This window comes from Myxocyprinus asiaticus, chromosome 25 (assembly GCF_019703515.2).
Source record: "Myxocyprinus asiaticus isolate MX2 ecotype Aquarium Trade chromosome 25, UBuf_Myxa_2, whole genome shotgun sequence".
Classification (NCBI taxonomy): Eukaryota; Metazoa; Chordata; class Actinopteri; order Cypriniformes; family Catostomidae; genus Myxocyprinus; species Myxocyprinus asiaticus.
In genome coordinates this window covers 7,993,260-8,021,100 of record NC_059368.1, presented here as the reverse complement: position 1 = coordinate 8,021,100, position 27,841 = coordinate 7,993,260, and the positions used below count along the sequence as shown (strand labels likewise).

Sequence of the window (27,841 nt, the reverse complement as noted above, 5' to 3'; positions counted from 1 at the left end):
AAGTTCCATTTAGGTGTTGATTTGATTGAACAGGGCTGGCAGTTATCAGGCCTGGGTGTGTCTAGTCCAAATGAACCCCATTACGAATGCAGTTTCATAGATTTGGGGATTTAGTAACTAAGAGGGCAGCTACTTTTTCATACAGGCCCAGCTGGTATTGGATAACTTTTTTTGCTTCAATAAATAACATTATTATATAAAAACTGTATTTTGTGTTAACTCAGATTGCCTTTGTTTTGTTAGATTTTGTTTGAATTTTTGAAACAATTTAGTGTGAGATATACACAAAAACAGAAGAAATCAGAATGGGGCAAATACTTTTTCACAGCACTGTGTGTGTGTATATATATATATATATATATATATATATATATATATATATATATATATATATATATATATACACACACACACATTCAATACTGTGCAAAAGTTTTAGGCACTTGTGAAAAATGTTGCATAGTGAGGATGTCTTCAAAAATAATGACATAAATAGTTTTCATTTATCACTTAATGTCATACAAAATCCAGTAAACATGAAAAAAGATAAATCAATATGACAACCTTTGCCTTTAAAACAGCACCAATTCTCCTAGGTACCCCTGGACACAGTTTTTCTTGGTTGTTGGCAGAAAGGATGTACCAAACTTCTTGGAGAATTCGCCACAGTTCTTCTATCTATTTAGGCTGTCTCAATTGCTTCTGTCTCTTTATGTAATCTCAGACTGCAACGATGTTCAATGGGGGGCTTTGTGGGGGCCATGATATCTGTTGCAGGGCTCCCTGTTCTTCTATTCTAATCTTTTCTATTTGCAAAAGTAATGTTTGGGAGTCTAACATTTATATTTCCTATTGTCACACTAAAGCTGAAGATATAAATAACCATCTTAAGACAAATACTTTTGTGAAACATCTTATGTGCCTAAGACTTTTGCACAGTACTCTGTATATATATATATATATATATATATATATATATATATATATATATATATATATATATATATATATACACATACAGTATACTGTATATTATTATGTCATAATATATTTTACAACACCAAAAATTATTATTATTATTATTGATGATAATAATAATAATAGTAATGATATTGCCACTTCATTTATGTAGTGTTGTCTTGCAATCTAAATGATCATAATTTCACATTTATTTAACTTTATTTTGGGCTATGTCAAACTGTTAAAGTCACTCACATGAGAATAAAAAACATAAGAAAACAATAGGTTAAATTAAGTTTCTAGGTTCCTTTATCTGTGAACACTATTGTTTTCTGTGTTAACAGTGGTGTTATGCCGTTGTTGGGTGCTATTCTTTACAGAACCACCAAATGGTGCCATTTATTAGTTGACCCCGATATGATTTTTTTTTTTTTTTTTTTTTTTTTTTGTGAATATCAATAAGAAATATTGGTTGAAACATTTATCAGTCTATATCTAGTGAGGACTTACCGAGGCCTTGCTGTCGGCCCACTAGGACATCTGCACCCACCATGCAGCCCATGCCCACAAGACATACACCCACGCCGACAAAGTGCAGCACTTTATACCTGACTAACAGGAAGAACCACGACAGCAGCAGCACCACTGGGATCACGAAACAGTCCAGCAACTGTGAAAGACATGCAAGAACTATATTCAATAATAAACAGAACTGTGAGTGTAAATGCTAAAGGTACAAGTTGTTCATTGTGGTTAAAGGGATATTTCACCTAAAGTCACAAAAGATGTTAGACAGAATGTTCATCTGTCACCATTTACTTTCATTGCATCTTTTTTTTCCATACAGTGAAAGTGAATGGTGACTGAGGCTGTCATTCTTCCCAACATCTGTCGGATATGGTTAACTGTCGGCCCTTAGCCCTGACTATTCCTGTATCTACAATGCTGCAGTACTGACTGAGCTCATTTGAATTTTATGACATTAGATTTTCAGAGTTTTGGGACTAACTTGTTCATTATCAGGTAAGACTCTTTAAAAGGTTCAGAATAAATGTTTCATAAGACTTTGATGGCTAAAGGACACACAACAGAGATAATGAGGTCATAAAAGTTATACAAAGCCTGCCATTTCTGCCCCAAGATCACAGACATTTAAAGCAGGCTGGGTTAGTTTTGTTGACATTACACTTTCCTAGCAGAATCTACAGATAGAAAGTGAGTGAGAAGAGAATACAGAAGCAGAATTAGTCACGAGAATTGCATTCTAGAGCTCAGCCAACTCCATGACCATCTACTGTAATACAAGTAATCATCTACAAAAATAAATAAAAGAATGGCTCCATTGCATGGATCTGTATAGCTGCCTATTAATATTGATAAGCAACTTTGTAACCTAATTATAGCCTGCATAAAAATGTTAAAATACACTCATTGTTAACCATAGGGGAAAACGATACAAAAGTTTGGGAGCTAGGAAGAATTTGCTCACACCAAAAAGAGTGTAACATGATGCACACCAGTGACGGATGAGCAGCGAGCTGTGTGACATCATCAAAAAGTTATCTTGTCAGGCAACGTTCCTTGCTAATTTAAAGCTGCAATATACTAGTTCGGTTTGAGCAATTATACTATTTCTTGCTTGCAATGTCTCTGCCTGTGACTGAACTAGCATTTTAATTTGATTCCTCCTATATACAACGCAAGGGTCAACACTGGATAAATATGGGCTGTGTGTGCATACGTTTTAGCTTCTAAAAAATAATAACAGGTATACTCTCTCTACTGTTAAATGTTGCCCTACTACACTTACATATTTAAAATGTACAGTTGAAGTCAGAAGTTTACATACACCTTAGCCAAATACATCTAAACTCAGTTTTTCACAATTCCTGACATTTAATCGTAGAAAACAATCCCTGTCTTAGGTCAGTTAGGATCACTACTTTATTTTAAGAATGTGAAATGTCAGAATAATAGTAAAGAGAATGGTTTATTTCAGCTTTTATTTCTTTCATCACATTCCCAGTGGGTCAGAAGTTTACATGCACTTTGTTAGTATTTGGTAGCATTGCCTTTAAATTGTTTAACTTGGGTCAAACCTTTTAGGAAGCCTTCCACAAGCTTCTCACAATAAGTTGCCTTGAATTTTGGCCCATTCCTCCAGACAGAACTGGTGTAACTGAGTCAGGTTTGTAGGCCTCCTTGCTCGCACACACTTTTTCAATTCTGCCCACAAATTTTCTATCGGATTGAGGTCAGGGCTTTGTGATGGCCACTTCAATACCTTGACTTTGTTGTTCTTACGCCATTTTGCCACAACTTTGGAGGTATGCTTGGGGTCATTGTCCATTTGGAAGACCCATTTGCGACCGAGCTTTAACTTCCTGGCTGATGTCTTGAGATGTTGCTTCAGTATATCCACATAATTTTCCTTCCTCATGATGCCATCTATTTTGTGAAGTGCACCAGTCCCTCCTGCAGCAAAGCACCCCCACAACATGATGCTGCCACCCCTATGCTTCATGGTTGGGATGGTGTTCTTCGGCTAGCAAGCCTCACCCTTTTTCCTCCAAACATAATGAAAGACATTATGGCCAAACAGTTAAAAAAATAATTTCATCAGACCAGAGTACATTTCTCCAGAAAGTAAGATCTTTGTCCCCATGTGCACTTGCAAACTGTAGTCTGGCTTTTTTATGGCAATTTTGGAGCAGTGGCTTCTTCCTTGCTGGACAGCCTTTCAGATTATGTTGATATAGGACTCGATTCTACTGTGGATATAGATACTTGTCTACCTGTTTCCTCCAGCATCTTCACAAGGCCCTTTGCCCTTTTTTGCACCAAACTACGTTCATCTCTATGAGACAAAATGTGTCTCCTTCCTGAGCGGTATGATGGCTGCGTTGTCCTATAGTGTTTATACTTGCGTACTATTGTTTGTACAGATGAACATGGCATTTGTAAATTGCTCCCAAGGATGAACCAGATTTGTGGAGGTCTACAATTATTTTATTTTAGGTCTTGGCTGATTTCTTTTGATTGTCCCATGATGTCAAGCAAAGAGGCTTTGAGTTTGAATGTAGGCCTTAAAATACATGCACAGGTACACCTCCAATTGACTCCAATTAGCCTATCAGAAGCTAATTGGCTAACTGCCTAAAGGCTAGACATCATTTTCTGGAATTTTCCAAGCTGCATAAAGGCACAGTTAACTTAGTGTATGTAAACTTCTGACTTACTGGAATTGTGATATAGTCAATTAAAAATGAAACTATCTGTCTGTAAACAACTGTTGGAAAATCACTTGTGTCATGCACAAAGTAGATAAATTACTAAATTACTTGCCAAAACTATGGTTTGCTAAAATGAAATCTGTGGAGTGGTTAAAAAATGGGTTTTAATGACTTCAACCTAAGTTTATGTAAACTTCTGACTTCAACTGTACCATGAATATACAGTAGTTAATACAGTTATTGTCAATACTGTATAGTCATGATAAATTAATGTGTGATCTATTTCAAAAAAGTGTAATAAGCAGTTCAATATAGACAGTAGGGGAGACCGGGGCAGGTTATCACACGGGACTATATCTCAGTTATGCTCGGAGTAAAATATCCAGTTGCGTAAATGTGTGTTTTATCAAGCAGTGGTTTTGTATGTTGGTTTCAAACAGTTCATAACCCTTTTTAATTAGAATATTTTTTTATGAATGAAACTGTTTAAAAGTACATTTTTACCATCATCATTATCATCATCTTTTGTTATAGCTCTGGGCCGACCACACTGACATACATTAAGGCAAGGGTCAACTATATATTATGAAGTCAAATTGTTACAGAAAGTTTTAAACATGTTCTTAGAACGAAAGTTATTTTTCATGAAAGTCAGGCCAGGGCAAGTTGTCACATTTTAAATGTTGCAGGTTGTCACATATGTTTTAAATGTGTTAAAGAGTTTCAAATGTATTAATTACAATATTTGTTGGCCAAAACATTGTTTTGATATTGTCTGTTACCTTTACTATTTGTAATGAAACGTATTGTGCTTTATAACTGTTTTACTTTTTAAAATTCCAGAAAAGCCTTTAACAGTCTGTTTTTTGTTAATACAGGCGAAGATTTAAAGAGAGGCGTAGATTTTTTTTTATTGTGGTTTATGGTGGGGACACGTTCCCCCTTCACACCCCAATGATCACATGAAACCACTTGTTTAATGGCAGGTTCCAATTTACCCCATACATTGTGACAATATACCCCCCTATTGTCTCAAAAGATCAATGTGTGTTCAATGCAGTGTAACTTTTTTCCTGGGCAAGAACAGTGAAAATGTTCAATACCCTTTTTGTATCCAAGATGTCAAGGTATGTGGCTTTAAACTAGGGCTGTGAAAAAAAAAGTACTAATTAATCTCAGTTTTCTGTGATCATTTGTGATTAATCATGGTACATGGTACATTAAAACAAAAATGTAAATATAATCATGAAAACATATACTTTATACTTTGTCTCAAAGAACTTGCAAGAAATGGTCATCATTTTCTCATTTAATTATTTAAACGTGCACATTAAAATGTTCAGTTTTTTGCAAATAGATTGAAACAGATTCAATTTATATCAAGCTTTATTGTCAAGATAAACTTTATTGTACATTGCTAGTGCGTTATTAGACACGTCACACTATATTGTACAAGCAGATATAAAACAAACAGAATGCTAGAGTTTAATTTGCTGAAGTTTAAAATCTCATAACTATTTTTTTCTCTGGCTGCCATCTGCCATCTCTGCAATCTCTATCACACACCTGCTGACTCTCTCTCGTGCAGTTTCATGCCACGCGAAGAGATACGGCAACATGCCCCTATCTCTCCCACGCCTGGCTCACCACTTGCGGGTGAAGTCTCCATTGTTTGTACAGTAAATCCACTCCCTTGTTTGTTATGCCTGAAACATGCGTTGCACGTAATGAATGAGCGTGTACTGTTCCACACTATCAGTTTTTGTGCTAGGATATGCAGCTGAGTCGAGTGTGTACCTCCTGGAAATTTATGTATGCCAATTTTAGCCACAGGAAGTTAAACATTAGTGAAGTTACAGGAAGTAAGTATTAATTATTACTGAATTACTGCATTACTTGCATTAAATCAAAATTGGAAGCTTTTTTGAATCTTTTAGTCCATGTCTGTTAGCTTTGAAGGAATCAATATGCTATTGTACTCCTAAAAGTTGGCCAATGTAACAATGCAACCAGATAAACTTTCAAAATTCATTAATAATGATGAAAACTTAAAAAGTCCAGGAAATTTTTGTAGTGTCAGTAAACTACCTTGTACTTTTAGGGCTTAGAGCATACAAATTTGCCACAGATTCTCTTTATAGAGCTTCACATGTACTGAACCCAGAACATACATTTAATAAATCATAAAGTATGTATATAGCAGGTGGCTTTTTAATAGTGCAGCAGCAATAATGAAGATCTCTGGTGCCATAATTCAGGGATTCTGCCTTTGGCTGACTCATAGGAGGGCTTGTGTCTAGTTCCACTGTCTGATCAGAGACACTACAGTCTCCACAGGCTCTAAACAGAATGAAGTGCACCAGGGTGAGGGAGCCTAATTCTCCATCTCTTTTGTGCTGGGTAGAGAACACAGAGATGGATACTGCTTCAAAGTTGGTAGTGCTGAACTGGCGGTAACTGCTGATCGGTCGCAGTTAATGAGTTTAAAAGAGCAGACTCTTTCATTTAAATGTGTGTTTGTGCAGTATTTTGAGGCTCATAAAATCTAACACAGTCTGTATTCACCTGTAGTTATGGGATGATAAGGATATAATCATGCAATGGGATGTTATCACAGACTAGTCAATAATAACAAGACACAAGCCTGCTCTACCAAGCGTTCTCTTTTGTGTACATTATAAAATCCTAATTGATCGGTGCTGATACACTCAGTTTGTTGTTCTGATAAATGCTGGTGTTAACATCCTCTATTAATACCTGATGCAAGGCAAGCTTGACATAAAAGTCCACATTCAAATCTGGGAATTTGTTTCATTAAAGGAATATGCCAGGTTCAACAGAAGTTAAGCTCAATGGACAGCATTTGTGGCATAATGTTGATTACCATAAAAAATGATTTAAATCTGGGTTACAGTGAGACACTTACAGTGGAAGTGAATGGGGCCAATCCGTAAACGTTAAAATACTCACTGTTTCAAAAGTATAGCCACAAGACGTAAACAATATGCAAGTTAACATGATATAATTGTGTTAAAATCACTTACTGACCTTTTTTGTGTAAATTTATATTCAATTTTACAACTACGTTGCCATGATGACGTAATGCCATAAACCTTGTTTTTGTAAACGACTATTTAAACAGCTTTACAACTCAAATAATAGAAGTTATGACAACATTATACTGTATATAAAAAATATTTAACATTCAACACTATTTCTCAGTCACTAATTAAAATGTGATATTGACCTTTGTACAGTTTGTCAAATGTTCATGCTTCCAATGAAGCACACAAGATGCTCTTTGGAACATTCTCCAATCATGCTGCATCACATGAATTATTTTTACTGATAATATCATAATATAATAACAAATATTTTATATTAAACCAGTGGTCTCAGACTTTTGGGCCCCACTGTATGACCAGACTGGATGCCAACACTTTCACCTTCATCAAATAGCTGAAGACAGTGTCTGCTTACACAAGGGTGCTCGTAATGACCGCTTTGATGGGACAGTGAAGCTAGAAGAGTGAAAAGTGAAAGAATCAATACTTTTCTCTGCTGGAATTTCTAATGATCATTGAGTCCTCCTCTGGCCACTAATCAAACACCATTAGCAGTGACGTGAATAAGGCTCTTTCAGCACTAACGGGGCTTTAATGAAGATTAAATGACAAGCACAATATGAAGCAGATGTTAGAGTACGCGCTGATTGGACAGGCACGAAGGCATGTGACCAGCTCATCATAATTCAAGTAACCAAAAATGAAAATTCTGTCATCATTTAATCACCGACATGTTGTTCCAAACATGTATGCTTTAAACTATAGTCTAACTATCCTTTAAAGGGGTCATGACATGCCTTTTTTATTTTTCATGTAAAGGCAAATCCTGCAAATTCCCAAAGACGTAACATTACTTCACATTAATCAACTCTAAAAGCCTTGGATGAGTTGGAAATATGACGGTGTAATTTAATTCTCAGTTTGCTATGTTTATTAGTCTTGTAAAGCAGCCTTTCAGGTAGATGCTCATGTTGAATGGAATGATTGGCTGTATGCCAGAATGGCCATTATATGCCAGCGCAGTTTTTAACAAGATCCACTTGTTTAAAATTCCCTACATTTTATTAACATTTACGATTAAACTTTATTTCGCTATGAATCATTATCTACATGATTATAGCTCTGTGGAAATTAATTTTCTCCGCAACACCATTTGAGTAAAGGTTTTGCGTAAGTGCATAGACCAGGGGTCGGCAACCCATGGCATGCATGCCAGCATTGGCACGCGGAGGGGTAATCTCTGGCACGCCAGCAACGGCGAGAGAGGAGTAGAATATTTTATTCATATGAAATTCCGCACAATTCCGCATTCCAATCTACATCTTGATGTAATCCTTCCTCATGATCACACAGCGTGTTTTTATGAGCGGAATGGGAGTCTAAACAAAAAATTACAATGTGACGAGACTGCAGTATACCCAACAGACTCATACAGCACGTGCAAGCCATTCGCGCATCACAAGCCAGCAGCGCTTCACGTTCGGTTAATCGCGCAAGTAAACATGCCTGTTTTGCTTCGGTCTGGCTGCGTGGATGACAGCCTACACTCCGTGTTTCATTTGTTTCTTTATGCTTTCAGAACAACACTTCATGTAATAAGGAAAACACCACTATTAATCCCGGAGATTTCCAACCTAGCATACAGTTACACCCCCATAAACCATGGTCACACTCAAAATTAACACATCATGGGGTTCAAAAATCTAAGTCTATTCAAAATATAAATTAAACCTGGAAATAAAGTTTTAAGATTTTGCAAGTGCGATTCACCGAAAAGGGCTAAATAGTTTATCGGCTTGTGATGTGCGAATGGCTTGCACGCACAGCGCGTGTCTCATCACATTCCCATTCAGCTGATGAAAACGCGCTGCGTGATCATGAAGAAGGATTACATCAAGATGTACATTGGAATGCAGATCAGGTGCAAAAAACTTCATATAAATTAAACAGACTTGTACTCTCTCACTGTTGCTTGTGTGCTAGTGATTACACGGCTCTGTATGATTTTGAAAATGTATGACATAGTATAAGAAATATTTAAGATTCCACGCTATTTTGTGTTTAGTAATCAAATAAGCAAATTTGTGACGTTAACTGTTAACTCATTTTGTACAAAAGGACACGTTTTCTTTCATTAAAGCACTTTCACAAGATGCTCTGTGAAGATTTTTCACATGTGGGTTTTGCACAAATTTTTCACTCAAACTGTTATGCTGATAATATCATTTGTAATGAAAAATAAACGATTAAAATAGAACAATGCAAAATAGCATTGGCACAGCCATTGACCAGGAAAATAAAAATGGCACTCCATAACAAAAAGGTTGCCGACCCCTGGCGTAGACATTCATGGGGCAAAATACTTGTGTCACAATAAACGTGTCTAAAATAGCTTTGTGTCGGGTGACAATGAGAGCATTGATGAGATTTGCATGTCATTTGCTGCAAGATAGGCTGCAGATGTGCTGTTCACTGTAAAACAAAAAATGTGTTTCGTGAGGCAGGTGTTTCGTGAGGCAGCTGCTATAGAGACTGACAAAACGTTATTATTTTTTTCTTTTTTTCCCTTTTTTCTTTTTGATTTTCTCCCCAATTTGGAATGCCCAATTCCCAATGCGCTCTAAGTCCTCGTGGTGGCGTAGTGACTCGCCTCAACCTGGGTGGCAGAGGACGAATCTCAGTTGCCTCTGTGTCTGAGACAGTCAATCCGCGCATCTTATCACGTGGCTCGTTGAGCGCGTTACCGCGGAGACATAGCGCATGTGGAGGCTTCACGCAATTCTCCGCGCCATCCACGCACAACTCACCACGTGCCCCACCAAGAGCGAGAACCACACATTATAGCTACCACGAGGAGGTTACCCCATGTGACTCTAACCTCCCTAGCAACCAGGCCAATTTGGTTGCTTAGGAGACCTGGCTGGAGTCACTCAGCATACCCTGGATTTGAACTTGCGACTCCAGGGGTGGTAGTCAGCGTCTTTACTCGCTGAGCTACCCAGGACCCCTGACGAAACATTATTAATCATTCTGATGGCATTCAGGATGGACTCTGTAATCGCAGTGATGTATTTATTGTTTTTCATTTTCCTGAGAATGTATACTTATTCCAGCGTACTATTTGCCTTTAGCCTATTAAACAACACCTTAACCTTTAAACTGTAGGCCTAGCTTACAATGGAAGATTACATTCATGCAATGACTCTCTTTTCATTTATATATGTTCTCCATTTGAAACCAGATGTTGTCAATTAATTTTGCCTATTATTACTGTTGTAATTATTATTAAAAAAAACATGGTATGTGATTATTACTGTAATATAACATTTTTGCTAATTTTTTCTCTGTTGAACATTTTCTCTTAAAATAAAGATGAAATAAAAAAAACAATTACATTCATTTTAAAAATCGGTTCAGCATATCGTTATCGGATGTGTAAACATTCAAATAATCGGTATCATATCGGTTTTAATCAGTCATATCAGTCAATCTCTAGTGATAAGGTAAAGTAGTCATTGATGTGTTGTTGTGGAGGTGGTCAGATGCAAATGTCTACCGCAGTGTGATATCATAATGTGGAGAAATTAGAGAATGAGTCGTTTTAGCAGCCTGGCTTTAACAAATGCTCTTTTTTTTGATTCCTTCTGTCAGGACCCCTTTAAAAACAGCTAACTACACTACAAGTTTTCAACAAAAAGTAGCAAACTACATTTAAGCTATTTAAGGGGGCAGTATATTTTTAAATATATACAGTAATTATCAGATGATAATTTATTTTTTTAATCAGAGCTATATTTATCTGACACAAAAATAATATGATCTCAATTAAGGAGACAGCATTACACAAAATACAACTTATATTACAAGAAAGCACTGTCATTTATATATCCGAGTCTAAAACATAATTTTTTTTTAACCAGTTCATTTAAATGAATCAAACTTTTCAGGAGAGCATATTTAAATATTGCCAACAGCCTGATTATTAATTTTGTTTATATATATATATATATATATATATATATATATATATATATATATATATATATATATATATAGCATTGATATAGCAGCGATATAGCATTTTGTCATATTACACTGCTACTTTTTAAAAACAAGTTGTTAGCTTGTTACCAGAACCACGACTGATGAATGTAGTTAAAGGAATAGTTTATCCATATATTAACATTCTCATTTACTCACCTTCATGCCATCCCTGATGTGTTCTACTGAACACAAACAAAGAGTTTTAGAAGAATATTTCAGCTCTGTAGTTCCGTACAATGCAAGTGAATGGGTACCAAAACTTTGAAGCTCCAAATAAATAAATGAATGAATGAATGTTACACTTACAGTACATTCATGATAAGTTATATCATTCATTCATTCAACATTCATACATTCCAAAAAGCAAATAAAGTCAGCATAAAATTAATCCATAAGACTCCAGTGGTTAAATCTGTATATTCAGAAGCAATATGATAGGTGTGGGTGAGCAACAGATCAAAATTTAAATTCTTTTTTGCTAGAAATTCTCCTCCCTGTCCAGTAGGTAGCGATATGCACAAAGAATATGAATCACCAAAACCAAAATAAGAAGAATGTGAAAGTGGAGATTGATAGTAAAAAAGGACTTAAAAATGTATCTGTTTCTCAACCACCCCCATCATATTGCTTCAGAAGATTTAACCACTGGAGTCATATGGATAACGTTTATGCTGCCTTTATGTGCTTTTGGAGCTTCAAAATTTTGGTACCCATTCACTTGCATTGTGAGGACCTACAGAGCTGAAATATTCTTCTAAAAATCTTTGTTTGTGTTCAGCAGCAGAAAGAAAGTCTTACACATCTGGGATGGCATGAGGGTGAATAAATGATGAGAGAATATTTATCCCTTTAAGTTAGCAGCGTCACTGTTTTCAGTTAGTTATTCCTAAACATTAGGAGTTACCCACCTGAACGCTGGTCAGTGTGGTGTACTGGTAAGCTTTGATGACCAGGTAGTTTGCCTCTATATCAATTAGACCCAGAATCATGTACTTCCACCATCTTCTCTTCAAAATTGCCAGTAGATTCTCCTCTCCTGTGAAAAACGAGAAGAAACCCAATTCAAGCACTTAGGAACTGCAAATGATTCATAGCTGTGTTTGCACAATAAGTCTGTAGCTATTTAATTCATTATTACAGAGTCATTATTACACATATAGACAAATACTTCGGGAAAAGACGATCAATGTGCATTTCTGTTGGAGGCTGTTCTTGGAATGATCAAATCATGCCTTAATGTCTTAAAGCCCTCAGTGAGCAAGACAAAGGCAACCGTGTCAAGTAAAAAACTCCATACGATGTTAAAAATGGCATACTGAATAACTGGTAATTACCATATTTATATTTTTTTCATTTACATTTATGTATTTTGGCAGACACTTTTTAACCAAAGTGCATTCAAGGTATACATTTTTTTTAGCAGGTTGTGTGTTCTCTGGGAATCGAACCCATGACCCTGGCATTGCAAGCACTATGCTCTACCAGTTGATATGTTAATAAGCCAATGTTTAACCAGTAGATATAGAGGATAATGTGAATCACCAAAAAAACAAAAGAAAAAGAATGTGGAAGTGAAAGTGAAAGTGAAAGTGGAGATAGATTTATAGTAAAAAAAAAATAATACAAAAAAAAGGACTTAAAAATGTATCTGTTTCTCACCCACACCAATCATATATCTTCTGAAGACATGGATTTAACCACTGGAGTCTTATGGACTACTTTTATGCTGCATTTATGTGCTTTTTGGAGCTTCAAAGTTCTGGTCGCCATTCACTTGCATAGTGAGGACCAACAGAGCTGAGATATTCTTCTAAAAATCTTTTGATTGTGTTCAGCAGCAGAAAGAATGTCATAAACATCTGGGATCACCTGAGGGCGAGTAAATGATGATAGGATTTTCATTTTTGGGTGAACTATTCATATAACAACAAAAAAATCCATATAAATCCATAAACTCAAAGTTCCAAACTTCATGCTCGTTACCTGACAGAAATACATTAGGAAACATGTTCAAAATTAAACAGAAATGTCCCTTTGTCAATTCCCACAAAACTACAAACAAATCAAAATAGGTCTGCATATTTTCCTATAGGCGTGAATGAATTTTGCCAATTTGTGCCACAGAGAAATAAAACACAGCAGCCAGAGATTTTATTAAAAGAGCACAGCAATCTCTTGACACAGCAAGGCTACTCCTGAAATAAATATGAGTTTTCTATAGGATCATAACAGCAAAAGCACCGCAGGGAGTAAAAGAGAAAGAAAAAGCTTAGTCGAATATGCAGACCTTCATTCTAAACCAGTTTCCCATCATGCTAACTATTTTCCTGAAGGCAAGCGAAGGCGTAATCAACCACTTTGTGTCTTGCAGGCATTAAATAGCTACGAAACAATACTGAACTGTCCATTTAATTAAAGCGAATGGTGACTGAGGCAGTCATTCTGCCTACACATCTCCTATTGTGTTCCACAGCAGAAAGAAACTACATGTACTGCAAATGGTGACAAAATTGTCATTTTTGGGTGAACTACCCTTTACAAACAGGTAATTATGCTTATAGATCCACAGTACGCATGGTTCTGAAATGGTTTCATAAAATAAAATAAGAATAAGAAATATGAAATGGGCATGTACTGTAATTCTCATGAGAAAGAAAGATGTAACAAGCAATGGCACATCTTATTCAACATCGATGAAAATGTCATCAATCCTTTCATAACATAAAAGAGGGAAGGCAAGTCTCCCCAAAGGTAATCAAACACAATTTTATCTAGACTGCAGCTATTGTAGGGCATAATAACAGCCATGGATGCCTCATACTGAGGTCAGGATTGGGCAGATATTGATGGTCAGGAAGCAGACAAACTGGTTAATCCGAACGTCTGCTAGCTGCCTTGAGACATCACAGGTCACATAAACTACAACACATAGAGACTGTATCACCTAGATTTCATATAGAGACTGTGTCTGTTCCCCGGACAACCAAACACAGACCCCTCACTAAATAATTTAAGGTCAAACTTTTAAACAAACAATTAACGATAATATCATATAAATATAGGGCTACTAAACATTAGATCTCTTTCAACCAAAACACTAATTGTAAATTAAATTATTACAGATCATAGTTTGGATGTGCTCTGCTTGACTGAAACCTGCCTTAAACTGGATGAATATATTAGTTTAAATGAATCTACTCCCCAAGGTTATTGTTATAAACATGAGCCTCGTCTGAAGGGTCGAGGAGGAGGTGTTACTCAGAGGACAGGATATAAGTCTTTTGAACTAATAATGCTTAATGTGAAACCATCAAATACAATGAAAAATCTCTGTCGTCTTTTGCCCTTGCTACAGTATATAGATCACCCAGGCCATACTTAGATTTCCTTGGTGAATTTGAACATTTTCTATCAGATCTTGTAGTTACTGTAGATGAGCTTTAATTGTTGGTGACTTCAACATTCACATAGATAATGAAAATGACACACTGGGATTAGCATTTATTGATATTCTCAACTCTCTTGGAGTCAGACAAAATGTGACAAGACCAACTCATTGCCATAATCATACGCTAGATTTAATTCTGTCATATGGAGTTGATGTTGATACTATAGAAATTCTACCGCAGAGTGATGACATCTCAGATCATTACCTCGTCTCTTGTTTGCTGCGATCAGATAATGTCACTCAGTCTACACCACACTATCATTCAGGTAGAACTATTCTTTCGACCACTAAAGATAGCTTCACTAATAATCTTCTAGAATTGTCTCACATACTCAGTAAGCCAAAAAGACTAGAAGAACTTGATGTAATAACAGAAAATATAAATACAGTCTTCTCTAGCACTCTTGATAGTGTCACCCCCTTCGATTAAAGAAAATTCAAGAAAAAAATCCTCTCACCATAGTACAATGATCACACTCATGCTCTCAAGAGAGCAGCTTGGAAAATGGAGCACAAATGGAAGAACACAAAATTAGAGGTATTTCACGGTGCATGGAACTAAAAGCTACCAGGTCAGCATATTTTAGCAAACTCATAGAAAATAACCACAACAATCCTTGGTGTTTATTCAGTACTGTGGCTAAATTGGTTAGGAATAAAGCATCTACTGAACCAGATATTTCGTCACAGCACAATAGACTTCATGAATTTCTTTGCTGATAAAATACAAATCATCAGAAATGGAAACTTGAGGCAGAATCAGCAGGTGAAATCTAACACCCATTGAGAAGAATGAAAAACTTTATTTCTGAATTGTTTTCTCGATTACAGATTATTACTTTCACCTTTAGCATGCCCTCTGTCCTTCTCTTGGCTTTATATGGATATATATTACACTGACGAGGTGCCACACCATCCTGTCTATGATTGTGACATATCATTTTGCTTTTCAATTATATCAGCTGTTCCCATCTCCCATTTGTGAGATTGTTAATGGTGTGTGCCATTATATTGACTTTTACACTGCTGTGATAGAGCTTGTTACAGGGACTGACTGCAGAAAGTGTGCTGGTCGAACAAGGAAGAGAAAATTACTCTTAAAGAAATAGTTCAGCCAAAAATAAAAATTATCTCGTCATTTGCTCACCCTCATGCCATCCCAGATGTGTATGATTTTATTTCTTCTGCAGAACACAAACAAATATTTTAGATGAATATCTCAGCTCTGTAGGTCCATACAGTGCAAGTGAATGGTGACCCTCCAGTTTAATCACTCCAGTGGTTAAATCCATTTCTCCAGAAGCAATATGATCAGTGTAAGAAACAGATCAATATTTAAGTCCTTTTTAATGTAAATCTACAATTTTACATTCATTTTCACATTCTGGTGTGGCAGTGACTTTCGCTTTCACATTCAGCCACCTACTGGTTGGGGCTGGTAAAAGGTGGAGATTTATAGTAAAAAAAGAACTTAAATATTGATCTGTTTCTCACCTATGATATCACTGCAGATGACATGGATTTAACCACTGGAGTCTTATGGATTACTTTTATGCTGTCTTTATGTCCTTTTGGACCTTCTGAGTTCTGGTCACCATTCACTTGTATTGTACGGTCCTACAAAACTGAGATATTCTTCTAAAAATCATTGTTTGTGTTCTGCAGAAGAAAGAAAGTCTACACATCAGGGATGGCATGAGGGTAAGTAAATGATGAGAGAATTTTGTGTGAACTATCCCTTTAAAGACAGGTCATTAGAGAACATATAATAATCCCATCTTCAGAGAGCACTGACAAATTCCACCATGTTACCAGAGCGTCTAAAGATGGATCTTGCGTCTTGTGTGGTCCTGCTTCACGCTGGAAGCCGTGGAGCATGCATGTCTTAAAAGACTTGTGAATAAGAGCTGCTAGAGGGAAGTCTCACATTTGTAGATATGAAAATTTTAAGAGCCGAGAGCCGAGCCAAGCAGAGTCTTCAGTTTGAGGCGCTTTTATGTGCAAAGGGTTGATATTTATTAAAACTAACAGATTTTATATTTTTAAAATGTTTAACTTAAATGTTCTGGAAAATTTTTTTCTTCATAATGTATTTTTGCTAATTTTAAAAATGTTTTTAAATGTGCAGATTTTATTGTTTTGCCCTTGACCCTGATCCAAACTTATTCTTAAAAAAAAGAAAAAAAAAAAAGAAAAAGAAAAATAAAAAATTACATTTTAAAAACTATGACAATCAAAACAGTCAAATTTAAACCATTTTGATATTTAGTTTGTGAAAATGAGTAGCCTAATATTAATTTTTATACAAACACTGACTGTCCTTCAGGTATGGCATAATTTCCGTGAGCAAATTTTGCAACTAATAATGTTAGTAATTAATAATAATGTTTATAACGGAAAACTAATAAAGTTAATGTCATAAAAAGTTAGAGCACTTGATTTCCAAGGAGACAACAGTGTCCGTAAAACACATGCTTGAGATAAGATATGAGAGAAATAAAAATCAAGGCAACTCTAACTTATTCTTACTATCTTATTATTAATATATATATATATATATATATATATATATATATATATACGGTATATATTAGAGGACCAGACCAGTATATCGGTTTTACCGATTAATCGGTGCCAATAGTTGCTTTTTGAAACTATCAGTTATCTGCAAAAATCTATGCCGAAAGTTGCTGATAGTTTTTACATAATTTCAAAATAAGACTCCACCCTTTTTTGGACGGCTTTTTTATACTTAAAAATCCTGTATTATACACTACATCTTCATTTTTTTCTGGTTATTATTGGGATTTTGAACAATAAAATGCATCTGGGATTTTATTGATTTTGGATTCATGTCTGTGCCATTCATATTATGGAAAGAATAAGCAAAATTTTTGACATTATATAAATCTATTTTAAAAACTATCAGCCGATTAAATGGTTATCGTCCTTTCCAGCCACCTTAGTTATCGGTAGACCTCTGATATATATTACATCATTTTGTACATCATTTCCAACCAAAAGTGCAATTTTATCAAATTATGTGAAAACAACCTTTAATTGTGTGTATTTGGGATACATAAAATACTAGCTATGAAAGTAGCCTTCGCATGAAATAGGTGTCTGACATTTTATTCCAAAAGTGTTCAAATCACTTTTATTTATATGTTTCTATCACCTTCGTTTCTACCACAGAATGCTATAAAACACAATTTATAATTTGAAATGTGGTGGAAATTACATTGTTATGGAAATTTTCATGAAATAAGTTAAATGAGGACATCAAAATAAAAAAAATTAAACTGAATTAAACCCTGGGTTACATCATGGAGAAGTGTCTCTGTTATAAGTGTTCTGTGAGACCTTTTACATAAAAGTGCCACCTAAATGAGAAGATGATAGTCATTAGGCCCATTCAAACAACCAATCAGTAGAGGAAATCAGTGGTTTGAGGTGATCATCTGATGTTGTTAAGAGCCGACAGTAAACCCCAAAGCCCTGAGGTAATGGCATGTACACACATGGCATTAGTCAAAACAAAGCAGACTCAAGAGAGCATGAAGCATTTACGATAAAATCAGCCATTAAATCAATAAATAATGCTGCAATCCACCCCACAGCACATCCACATTCACTGTGGCAATTACTAAAAGCCTTACAGAACTAGCATGGACACTCATGAGAGTAAATGATCCCTTCCAGAGACTAATTAATATGTTAGAATTCTCCAGTTACAAAAGAACTGCTAATAATTGGTTCAAAAGACTACCATGTCCTCTTTGCAGGCCTATATCAGCAATTCTAGAATGACTTAAAAGCACCCACTGACAAAATATCCACTATTTGTACAAAAGCTGTGCGTTCAGAATGTAATACTAGTTTAAGGAATACTCCATAGTATATACTTGTATGTCTACTAGTATGCAGTATGCATCGATAAACATTTCAAATTAGCATTTTTAATTGAGTGAATGGTGTCCAGTTATCATCCTAGAAATAAATAGTTATTATAAAAATGTCTTTAAAAATGTCACAGTGTGCTCTGGATCAGGGTTGCTGCAGAGATTTTAAAATCAAATGTAAGACTTTTTAAGACCTTTTTCAAGACCTGAACAAATAAAATTATTGCCGTATCCCCATACCAAAACAAACCAACACAATCTCAAAATAAATCATAAATCACAGACTCTTACTTAAATAGGCAGGGGCACACATTCAACATGGCCTTACGCTTATCAGTAAAACAGAGTAGGCTATATGCAAGTATAAATACTCAAGACATATTTTCCCACATATATATCACATTAAAATTGGTTTATGTACCATTATATAAACAAATACAAATTAGAGGTTGTCCGATATTGGATTGTGCTGATTCGATAATGTGTTGAAAGAAAGCCAGCTAGTCTGCCAATAGTTTTTTAATTTTTTTATTGGTAGCCTATATTAAATGTTCTTAGTCTTTCCTTCCTGTGATGGGGAGGGCCAGACAGAGGCTACAGGAGTCCAAATTTAATTAAATTCCATATGCACTTTATTGGTGACACTACATTATCATCAACAGTTGGGATTTTTAGTGATAGCTTTTCATAAATTTCCGATATGGATTAATGATTGTGAACTGCTCTGCAACAGCTGAAAACACACACAAGCCCCCACGTGCTTGGAGAAAATACAGTGCCGTGTTTTCACTCTGAAGGACGTGCATGCATTTATTTAATTCGTATTATTTTTAAGTTTGGTAATTTTGGCACAAAAAAGTTTGGCACATTAGGTCATACCATGATTCCTATCTTTCTGCCCCCAAATTTAAGACCTCATTAAATAAAAATGAAGACTTTTGTTGTATCATTTAAGAGTTTTTATGACCTTAAATTTTGGAAAACTGAATTTAAGACATTTTAAGACTTTTTAAGGATCCGCTGGAACCCTGTGGATGTATGCTGCTCATTTAAGCGAATGTAGTAGGTCATCCAGGTACTCCATGTGTAGTATTTAAAAATGTGTGTGTGTGGCCGTGAATAGCTTATTCTTGCTTCACAGTGACTGAAGAGGAAACATGCACACACCATCATGGTGTGGACACATTGTATTTAATATCTGTCCATGGGGAGAGCATGACAGAGTCGACACGTTGCAGCAATGCCTTGCATCCTTGCAAAAAAGTCGATTGGACCAACGGTTCCATAGTTAGTGCTATTTTTATGTTTCTCTCTGGTATAGCGCCACCAAGTGGCCAAGGAGCAATTTTTTCATGTGTCCTTATATTGACCTTGTAAATTAGTGTTCCAAATTTGGTGAAAGTATCTCATTCCATTCAAGAGTTACAGCCATTTAAGGAAAAGTGGCCACGCCCACTTCTTACATTTTGGCATGCAGTCCTGATGTTGAATCAAAAGTTTTAAATGTGTTTGCTCATTATTGATAGTGAGACTCTAGAGAATCTTTCTGCACTAGTTTGGTTTAGATCGGGCAAAAAGCCTAGGACTAATTTGCAAAAAAATCCAATATGGCAAAAAAAATTGACTTTCTTGTTTTGTTCAGTGTAGCTCCCCCTATTAGGGCGAGTCTATGCACCTCTGTAACCTGCTGGAGTACTACCATTCCCCCAAGTTTCATGTCTCTAGGCCTTACGGTTTGGTCTGCACGATCGTTTTTAGTTTTCCAATAGGGTTTTAGCACTTTGTGCTTGAACCCCTAAAATAATCCTTACAATTACAATACGGTTTCAGCAATTATCCACAAATAACTGGAGGTCAAAGGTCAAAACCCTAAAGGAGGAACCCTAAAGCTGGTTAAACTGGTTTATGTTGCAGACCAGTGCAGCAATGGATGGGTGACAAGCTAAAACTTGCATGAAACTGCCCAACCTTACAATGGTAATCAACAATATGGTTTTAACTGCTGAAGATCTGAACTATCTTTGCTTGTTTATAACAGGTAATGATAATCCAATATCTTGCAGATTTCTGCTACACAAACTCCAGGCATTGGTCTTGAAATATGGCCTATGCGAGTAGTCACACCGTGAATCATTTGAAACAAAACATATCACATATAACAGCTGAGCCCTTCAGAGGAACTCATCCCTAACATAAAAACTTACTTTGAAAAATGCTAACTCATGCCAACAAAATCAATATAATTTCCATCAAGCATCATAATGGTAAAAAAAAATCATTTTGAGATTCAAAACCCTTATAAATGTTGATCAAGTCATTTTTAATTTTTTGGTAAATGTACAGTATATTTTTAGAAGACAAACTTTGAAAAGACAGAGAAGATGGACTCATTTTGCTGTAGCAATCCAGCAGAAAATCAAGCTCTGAAACATTCCCAAAATAACAATCCCTAAAATCAGCAAAAGGTTCCCAATGCCAGGTCTTTAGATGTGTGTAGAAATAAGCATAAAAACAAATCTCAGCAGTGTAAAATCAATATTAGTGTTATCACATTACAACGACTAATTAGGTTTTTGAACGCAGCTCTGTAGGGGAGAGTAACAACTGTAGTACAAATTGTACAAGCATCCTCTATTGTCAGATTATGACTGTGATAACTGTGGGTGAGGGTGTGGCTTTGTATTGTCTTACCTCCACAGTCAAGGCCAAATATCAAGTAAATAGAGCTCCACACCTGCAGTGGGCACCATCCCAAATAGCACACTTGATGTGGACTTGCAGTCTTGTGGCTCACACGTGTTTATGACGTCCATGAAACCATATGGTGTCCCATTAGTCATTTAATGATTCAGAAGAGTGCTCAAAAGCATCCCCTTATGGGCTGCGATTTGCCCTTTTGCCAAAACCACACTGGTGTGGACTTCACAGCAAACAATTGCTGCCCAATATTAAATAAAGTATTATGTTACCCAGACATAATCACAAGTCTCTGAGATCCATAGGGAGTGCAAATCAAGTCTCAAGTATAAGTAAAGTGTCCAGTCTTACAAGTCTGAGTCCAAGTCAAGTCTCAAATTTTTCAAGTTCGAGTTTGTTATGTCTCAAGTCTAAAGCAAATCTTAAATCTTAAAGTCTGTTTAAACGGCAAAGTATACTTGGTGCATCCACGTTGCTGATTGCTCTGTGCACCGGCCAGATTTTCTTGACTTGTGGATGCGGTCATCCTCTGTGCGCATCATCGGCACATGTGCCAGCCATTGGCTCTACTAAAAGAGTATCACAAAGGAATTGTAGTGGGCATGCATGCGTCAAACGCATTTGTATTCGCTCGCAAGCTTCAAAGGTTTGACCCCATTGACTTGCATTATATGGAAATATTCACTTCAGCATCCTAGGTGCGATCATGATATAAACGTTGCTTACACTTCCTCCCGCTTGAACACACACAGAGCACTGTACAAGCGTGATGAAGTGTAGACATTGTTCACCACATGTCTCCATCAAAATATCTTTGTTTGTACTCCACAGAATAAAGAAGGTCATTTGAGTTTGAGATGGCATTAGGGTAAGTAAATGAGGTGAAAATTATAATTTTGGGTGAACTATTCCAGGGTAAAAATATAAGAGAATATTATTCTCCTCTGAGACATAAAGACTTGTCTTGCACAAAAATGTCTAATTTCTAAGTCAATTGTTTATAAGTCTAGTATTAATATTGAATTTTTTGCTACTCAATTGCGACTCAAGTTTCAGACTTGAGTTCACGTCTCTGACATCACCAAAGTGCAGACTCAACGGAGGACCACAAGGGCTGATGGCGGTATTTGGGACAGGGTCGCAAATTCCAGTTAACTTCTGGTCTGGTCTGAGGTCTAAACACAGAAGAAGACAGTAATGAAAAAAATGGCTTTCATACGATTCTCTCTATTTTCCTACCACTTCCCACGTGGCAACTGTTTTCAGCTTTTTTGTGATTATGACCGTTATTGCCATATACTTGTTTCTCTTTGCCAGCATCCACTTGGCAACCATAGCCCAAAGCTGACAGATTGGTAAGAGAAATTCTGGCACACATTTCAGATTGTTTTCTATTCCTGAAAGCCATATGCTGCCTAGACATGGTCTTCTTGGAACAAGAGCAGTTCTGATTTGGTTTGTGTTCTCTGGGTAAATGGGACATTCTGAAAGGCTATACTTTCATTTTAATCTTGAAATATCTGCAAACTTGATACTAATAGAGTGTACTTGATACAGGATGGTAACTACTGTATATGTCTTTACACAATGAAATAAGTGCCAACAAAAACACTATTCTTTTAAACACAATTCTTATACACAACGTGTGTCCACGGACCATAGAGCAGATGGCACATTTAATTTGATGTGAATGAAAATGAGGTTTTGGGGCAAAGAAGAAACCTGCTGGAAAAAAATAACTTACTGGTCTTAGCTGGTTTAAGCTGGTCTAACTGGTCTCCCAGTGTGGAAAAGCTGGTTCTTAACTGGTTTACAGTAGATGGTCAGCCACACTGAAAACCCTAATAAGTTGACTTTACTCGACTGACTGAGTAAACTTGTACCCTTAACTGAATTGAGTAATGGTGTCTCTAAAACTTGTAAGTTCACATACTTTGGGTGTTAAACAGAATTAACTTAAAGCTACACTATGTAAGATTTTTTGTTATAAATGAACAAAATTTCATTAATAAGCGAGTAAACCAACAACCCGTCTTCCAAATCATGTTTTTGCTTTACCCCGATTCACTTCGGCAAGTCTACAACAGACATTTTTATTTAGATCTGTCGGGACGGATTTGGCGCGAAATCGCAGGCATATGTCATTCGTCCTTGTGTGGTTACATCATGTCCGTAATCTCAGAAAGAAGGTCCGGCTGTTGTGCGACTGGCGTGAGTGTAGGGGAAGCGGGAAGTGAGTGCAACAGCTGTTCAGTAGTGGCGTGAAATCACTTTCCTTTTTTTAACTGTTGTTTACCAGCTGTAATCCGTGGGTATGTTTTCTGGTAGGGTTGTTATGCTTTAATTGATCAAATGTGTACCGATCGCAATACGTTTATAAGTTTCGTTTTATTCCGGAGAAGTTTCTGTTACATGTTTACTAATATTCATAATTTCGGATTATTTTATAACATTGCTGCAGTTTCGAGATTCCAAATGTGTGTGTCTCTAAGTATGTGTGTCCCGCTGTTTTTTGGGGGCTTTTTTTTTACTCAGTCACAGAAATGCACAATTTGAATTCTTATTATTTTCAGTTATTTATTTTTTGCCTGATGAAGACTAAATGGTTTAAACATTGTAAGTAAGTGTAAGTCAATATACTGTAGTATTTTTTGAGCAATAAATCAGTGTACAGACTTGCCATTTCTTTCCTTTAAAAAGATCCCCTTGAATGTATCATCTCAAGTTGTTTACAATGTACCAATTTCATTGCACAGTAATGTACTACTTTAAAATCAAGCTTCCCATTAATGCTGAGATAATCCCGTCGTGACTCTCGAGGTGAAATCTCAAAGCTGCATTCAAGGAGTTCATTTAAGTGTCAATAGCAGTTTACACTCTAAACACACTGCATGAAAATTAAGCACCAGCAGTGTGTGTTGAGTTTGTGTGAGTTTGTGAGCATGCGTGCCCAGGCGCGCGCATGTGTGTGAAGCAGATGACAGAGAGCAGAGCGGCACCTCGTTCATTCTGTAGCATGCAGCGCATGTGACTGTATAATATTTAATTAAATGACATCCTTCTGCTGTTTAATGATCATACTTGGCCATATCCAGTGGATTTTTATTTTATTTTAAAATTTTCATTGATTTCATTTCAAAACCATCACATCTCATATCATTTTGCTAATTACAGCATGCTGTAATATGGTACTGAAATTAGCAAAAAGATGATATAGTACCGTTTTAATTTTTTGGTATTGCGATACTTCGTTAGTACCGGTAAACCGTGCAACCCTAGTGTAGTACAATACAAACATTAATATGTATAGTGTAATGGATAAAACACTTTTGTAATCATATTAAATAACTAAGAGTATTGTTTATCTTCCTCAAAGTAATATCGGCTATAAATGTTTAAGCGAATAACATAATATCAACATGAAAATAGCTCATTATGAATCCGCTCTGCAGGTAAACTCCACGTCCTCAAACCATGAAATTAATCCGAGCAGAAGAGCAGTGCTGAATCACAACTGACGTAAAGTGTTCCTCCGCAAGTAACTTGCAGTTTTATGCTTCAACTGCTAGAGGGCCAAAAGTTACATAGTGTAGCTTTAACTGTTAAGGTAGATAACTAGATGCAGATAGGCTTAACTCAGATTTGCTTTTTAAATATTGTTGTGTCTATGTAACAGTCTATGTCTATGTGTCTATGTAGCAGCGGGAACCAGCTGAACAGTAAACAAAGTTTTAACGAGAAACTCAACATAAAACAAACGTAAACAAACACAGACACATATGCAACGTGGCCGCGTGCTTCTCTCTCTCTCTCTCTCAAACCGGCATATCCGGCTGCCCTTTATCTCGCTGTCCTGCTGATCAGCTGATTCAGTGCCGGCCAGTGCTCCATCATGGCCCGGCCACACCCTCCTCCTCATCTCACTCCTCCCCCGTCCGATTCAGGCCGGGGCGCCACCGGTCTGACAAACTCCGGAGGGGAGACGCTGCCCTTCCGGCCTTTCTGTCAGCCTGTGATTCACCCCGCCTCCTGCGAACCTGGGGGAGAGACGAGGGGAGGCGTGGGGAGAGGGAAAGAGCGAGTGGAGAGACACACACACAGAGAGAGAGGAGAGAGAGAGAAGAACTTGCTCGCCAGCTCCCGGACGTGCTGTCGCCCGGTCTTCAACGGCTCCTCCGTACTCTGGCGGACGCCAGCTCGCTCCTCCCCCGGCCCCTGGCGGACGGAACCGCTCCTCCCCTTCTCGGCAGAGGGCCGTGGTTCCTCCGGCTCTCGGCGGCCAGCAGAGATCCCTCCGTCCCCAGGCAGACGGCCGCAGCTGCTCCCCTGGCGAATGGCAGTGGCGAGGACTTCGCGACCAGTGCATCCCTCCTCCCTACCCGTTTTCGGCACCAATGTAACAGTATAGGGATGGGCAAGGAGGAGGCGGGAACCGGCTGAACAGTAAACAAAGTTTTAATAAGAAACTCAACTTAAAACAAACGTAAACAAACACAGACACATGTGCAATGCGGCCGTGTGCACCTCTCTCTCGAACCGGCGTCTCCAGCTGCCCTTTATCTCGCTTTCCTACTAATCAGCTGATTCAGCACCGGCCATGCTCCATCACGGCCTGGCCACGCCCTCCTCCTCCTCACAGTCTACTTAATAATTTTCACTGAATTGACTCAAATATAGACTATACAATACCACAGCTCAAATAAAGAAGAATTGAACTGATTCATTAAATATCAATCATTAAATAGACTTAATTCTAAACAGAAATGCATATATACCTGTACTTCAGCTGTACATGCATAAAGAGAACTGAGCTAGAGTTAACATGGTCCAACTTGACCAAATAAGACACATATCACCCTAATGTGGTGACACCACACAAAACAACTATTTGCAACAAAACAACATAAATAATACTTCAAAAGAGCTAAAACCTCTATAAACTCTTAAGTAAAACTATTTACAGTAAATGCCCCCATAAATTTCCTGTGACCAAGGAAACAACTAAATAATTCAAGCTCAAGGGATTATGAGTATTCCTCATAGCATACATTTTTCACTTAATATATTAAGTTATTAACACTTTTTTAAGTCTTTAGATTTTTTAAGATAAATTAGTTCAAGGAAAATATATATTTGAGTTATACGCCTAAAACTTGACATTTCAAGTAATGTCTAATTAAAACAACTTGATTTTTCCATAATGACAACGTTAGGGTTTAGGGTCCCTGACCAGTTGATAAAGCCCCAACCCCTCTAAAACCATCAAAACAGACCAGCCTAACTAGCTCGGCCAGGCTTGGAGACCAGCTAACCTCTTTAAGCTAGGTTAAGCTATTTTTTTCAGCATGGAAGATCGTTCAGTCAATGAAACTTTGAAAATGCGGCTTTAGCAAAAATTTTCAGTGAACAAAAAAACTCCAGAAATCATGGGTTGTGAAAATGTGACTCAAGACAGTACAACCTTGAGCAGCCTTCACAGCCTAATTTTCATTAACGTCAAATACAAAATTTGCGCCTACCCTGAGTAAGGTCCATTGGGATCATAAACGGTAGTGTTGGCCTATTTTCAAAGGTTCCTCAGAGGTCATTTGGCTGGATCTAGCAACTGAAAGCTTTCATAATTTATTGAAAGTCAGACGATGTGTATTTAATATTGCGTCTTATCGGTGGAGCGCAGTGTTCTGGAATTGCCATAATATGAATCAGGCTTAATAAAGCATGGTGCCGCAAAACACTGTTGCTTGAAACATTTCTGTCAGCCATCAGCATTAGCCCTGGGTAATTAATAACTGCCTAGCCGCATTAGTACAGGGAATCACATTCGGACTGTAAGTGAGAGAGCAAAATAGACAGATGGTGCTTTCCACGAGCAGGGTACAAAATAGGGTTTCAAACACTTTTTAAAAGTTTTTTTTTTTTGTTGTTTTTTTGTTTTTTTTCAAGAGGTGGTCAGTGAAAGGAGGTGCTTCACATTCAGAAAATGTTTACAGTCAACCTTAGGTGGTCTAAAGTAAATATTACATGAACCTTTCATTTTTAATGAGGTTTGCAGTATTTGAATGCATCTGTCAAGCTCAACCATTCAACCCTGTTACCAAACTTTAAGCCATACATGTCTAAAGAAAGTTTAAAAGTCTGATTTAAGTGATTGTTCTTTTCTAGCAATAAACATAAAAATAATAAAAAATATAAAAATTAAAATTAAACAACATACAAAATGTATAAACTAAAAAAGAAAAGCGTAACAGGGTTGAAATCACTCTTTATGGGATAGTTAGTTTAGAAAATATTGGTTTGTAGTTATTGATAAACTTCCCATGAAGTAAAGAAGAAAAAAAAAACTGTTTGATACTTTTTTATTTCACAATTTTTTTATTGTTTCATTTATTTATTCATATATTTATTTAAACTTTGGTAACAGGGTTGAATGGTTGAGCTTGACAAATGCATTCAACACAAAATTTGTTTAAGAATTTACAAAATGAAATTAGA

General features: G+C 36.7%; 1 protein-coding gene across 1 annotated transcript in view; it reads right to left on the bottom strand.

The window, feature by feature from the left end:
- slc35f1 (solute carrier family 35 member F1) overlaps positions 1-27,841 on the bottom strand; it is a 121,064-nt gene that overhangs the window by 36,523 nt on the left and 56,700 nt on the right. The window contains exons 3-4 of the mRNA XM_051655174.1: positions 12,211-12,338; positions 1,471-1,630 (exon numbers count right to left, since the gene is read on the bottom strand). Coding sequence (XP_051511134.1) covers positions 1,471-1,630; positions 12,211-12,338 — 288 coding nt within the window. The remainder of the gene's footprint in view (positions 1-1,470; positions 1,631-12,210; positions 12,339-27,841) is intronic.